Below are 1,923 nucleotides of genomic sequence, written 5' to 3'. Positions count from 1 at the left end.
ATAACATATTTCAACACGACCTTCATACTGTGACTGACCACCAACTAATCTGATATCACCCAGTGTTGTACAATTATCTCCTGTGCTAGGAGCTATTTTACAATTATGAGTAGGGGGAAATGGAGATTAAAACAATATGTACCTGTACAAGTTACATAAGCATCATCATATTGATTACAGCTCACAGACTGAACATTACTATAAGAGCAATTAAACACACTTTCCTCAGTTCCCTGACAATTGAGATTAGTAATGTGAAAAAATTTAAGGCCTTCAGTGTAAGAATTTTGACCAGCAATAGCTCCTAAATTGAAAGAAATATCAAAAATTTGCTAGCATCTCAATTTACCTTGATCTGAGAATCCCAATTGCCTGCAAACAACAGTAGCATCATTATTGTCCCAATTGTTATCACATATTGTACCCCAAGTTGTATCAAAACATACTTCAACTCTACCAACAAGAGGATTACTACTGCCTATCAACCTGATGTCACCATTTGTACAAGAAGCTGAAATAAAAGTAAATCATTAATAATTTAACATTGGTCTTACATTCACATCTGACTCCAATGTCATAATAATGACTATAATAAGTTATAGAATATGTTTGATTGTAACAGTTTGATAAAGAAGTTGTAACTGATGAACAATACAGATAACCCATTAAAATAGGACCACTACCTTCACCAAAATAAGAATAACGAACACTTGTAGCACCTGTAGGGTTGTTTAACTCTAAATCAATACTGTCAAAGTTATATTAAACCTGGTGCAGTGTATCCTAATTGATTGCAAATTGTTTGTGCAGTAAAGTCTGAAATTGAATAGTAGGATATTGTCCCCCAGGCACTATTACGACATATCTCAACAGTTCCTTCATATTCAGTAGATCCACCGAAAAGTCTAACCTCTCCATCAGTACAATTGGAGTATGACACAGTTCCATGAACTATTCTATATATGATTAAAAATTTTTAATTTACTTCAAACCTGGACAAATGACAGTGGCATGATAATAACTAGAACCACAGCTAGCACTGCTGTCTCTAGGACAGTCTTGAAGACTAGTCTCATTCCCAACACAATTAACACCTCTGAGAACATTAGTATATAGTGAACTACCATACCACCAGTATTCACCAACCAGTGCTCCTACAAAGCTTTAGAATAAACCCATAACTCAAACACATACCATAAGGTGAGTATCCTAACTGCCTACATACAACACTAGCATCCTTATTGTCCCAGTAATCTGTACAAATAGTACGCCATTCTCCTCCAGTGCAGACCTGAACTCGACCATAATAGTTTGAGCCACCATTGAGGCGAACTGCATTTTCTTTGCATTGCTCTAAATAGTAACAAAATAAAATGCAGTTGATCTAATACAATACCTTCACAGGTGACTTTGATGACCTGACGGTTTGTACAGGAAGCATACCTCAATCCAGTGTAGCTACAATTATATAAACTATTTTCAGTTCCTTGACAGCTGAAATAAGAAAAAATTGCTGGAAAATCATTAACTGAACTATGAGTTTCATAACCTGAAATAATAAAATATGAATAAACATTATGTATAGTATAATCAATTACTGACCATATGATAAGAACCCAAGTTGACGACAAGCTACAGCATTATCTCGATCATACCAATAACCTGAACACACTGTGCCCCATGCTCCATTAGCACACACATGCAGTATACCCTCCATTGTACTGGAACCACCATAGAGTCTTATACTGCCATCAGTACAGTTCACTGGAGCTTTAATAGTGTCTATTATAAATTGTAAATTAAATAGTACTTTATGATGATACTCACTGTGAGAGCACACAACTCCAACAGCACTGCTACTAGAGCATGTCCCTACTGTGTCATATTGACAACCAAGTATACTAGATTCATTCCCGTAGCATC

General features: G+C 35.7%; 1 protein-coding gene across 1 annotated transcript in view; it reads right to left on the bottom strand.

Moving 5' to 3' along the window:
* The window catches only part of LOC109588086 (deleted in malignant brain tumors 1 protein-like), a gene marked incomplete at its 3' end in the record, with an annotated part of 11,618 nt that overhangs the window by 7,585 nt on the left and 2,110 nt on the right, over window positions 1-1,923 (bottom strand). The window contains exons 9-18 of the mRNA XM_020004273.1: window positions 1,828-1,920; window positions 1,603-1,782; window positions 1,397-1,549; window positions 1,195-1,353; window positions 993-1,154; window positions 769-951; window positions 555-719; window positions 350-511; window positions 143-304; window positions 6-92 (exon numbers count right to left, since the gene is read on the bottom strand). Of these exons, the coding sequence (XP_019859832.1) occupies window positions 6-92; window positions 143-304; window positions 350-511; window positions 555-719; window positions 769-951; window positions 993-1,154; window positions 1,195-1,353; window positions 1,397-1,549; window positions 1,603-1,782; window positions 1,828-1,920 (1,506 nt within the window). The remainder of the gene's footprint in view (window positions 1-5; window positions 93-142; window positions 305-349; window positions 512-554; window positions 720-768; window positions 952-992; window positions 1,155-1,194; window positions 1,354-1,396; window positions 1,550-1,602; window positions 1,783-1,827; window positions 1,921-1,923) is intronic.

Source organism: Amphimedon queenslandica, unplaced genomic scaffold, assembly GCF_000090795.2.
Source record: "Amphimedon queenslandica unplaced genomic scaffold, v1.1 AMPQUscaffold_13512, whole genome shotgun sequence".
In the NCBI taxonomy this organism is placed as follows: Eukaryota; Metazoa; Porifera; class Demospongiae; order Haplosclerida; family Niphatidae; genus Amphimedon; species Amphimedon queenslandica.
Note: the sequence above shows the minus strand (reverse complement) of the source record. Positions and strands in the feature narration are given on the sequence as shown.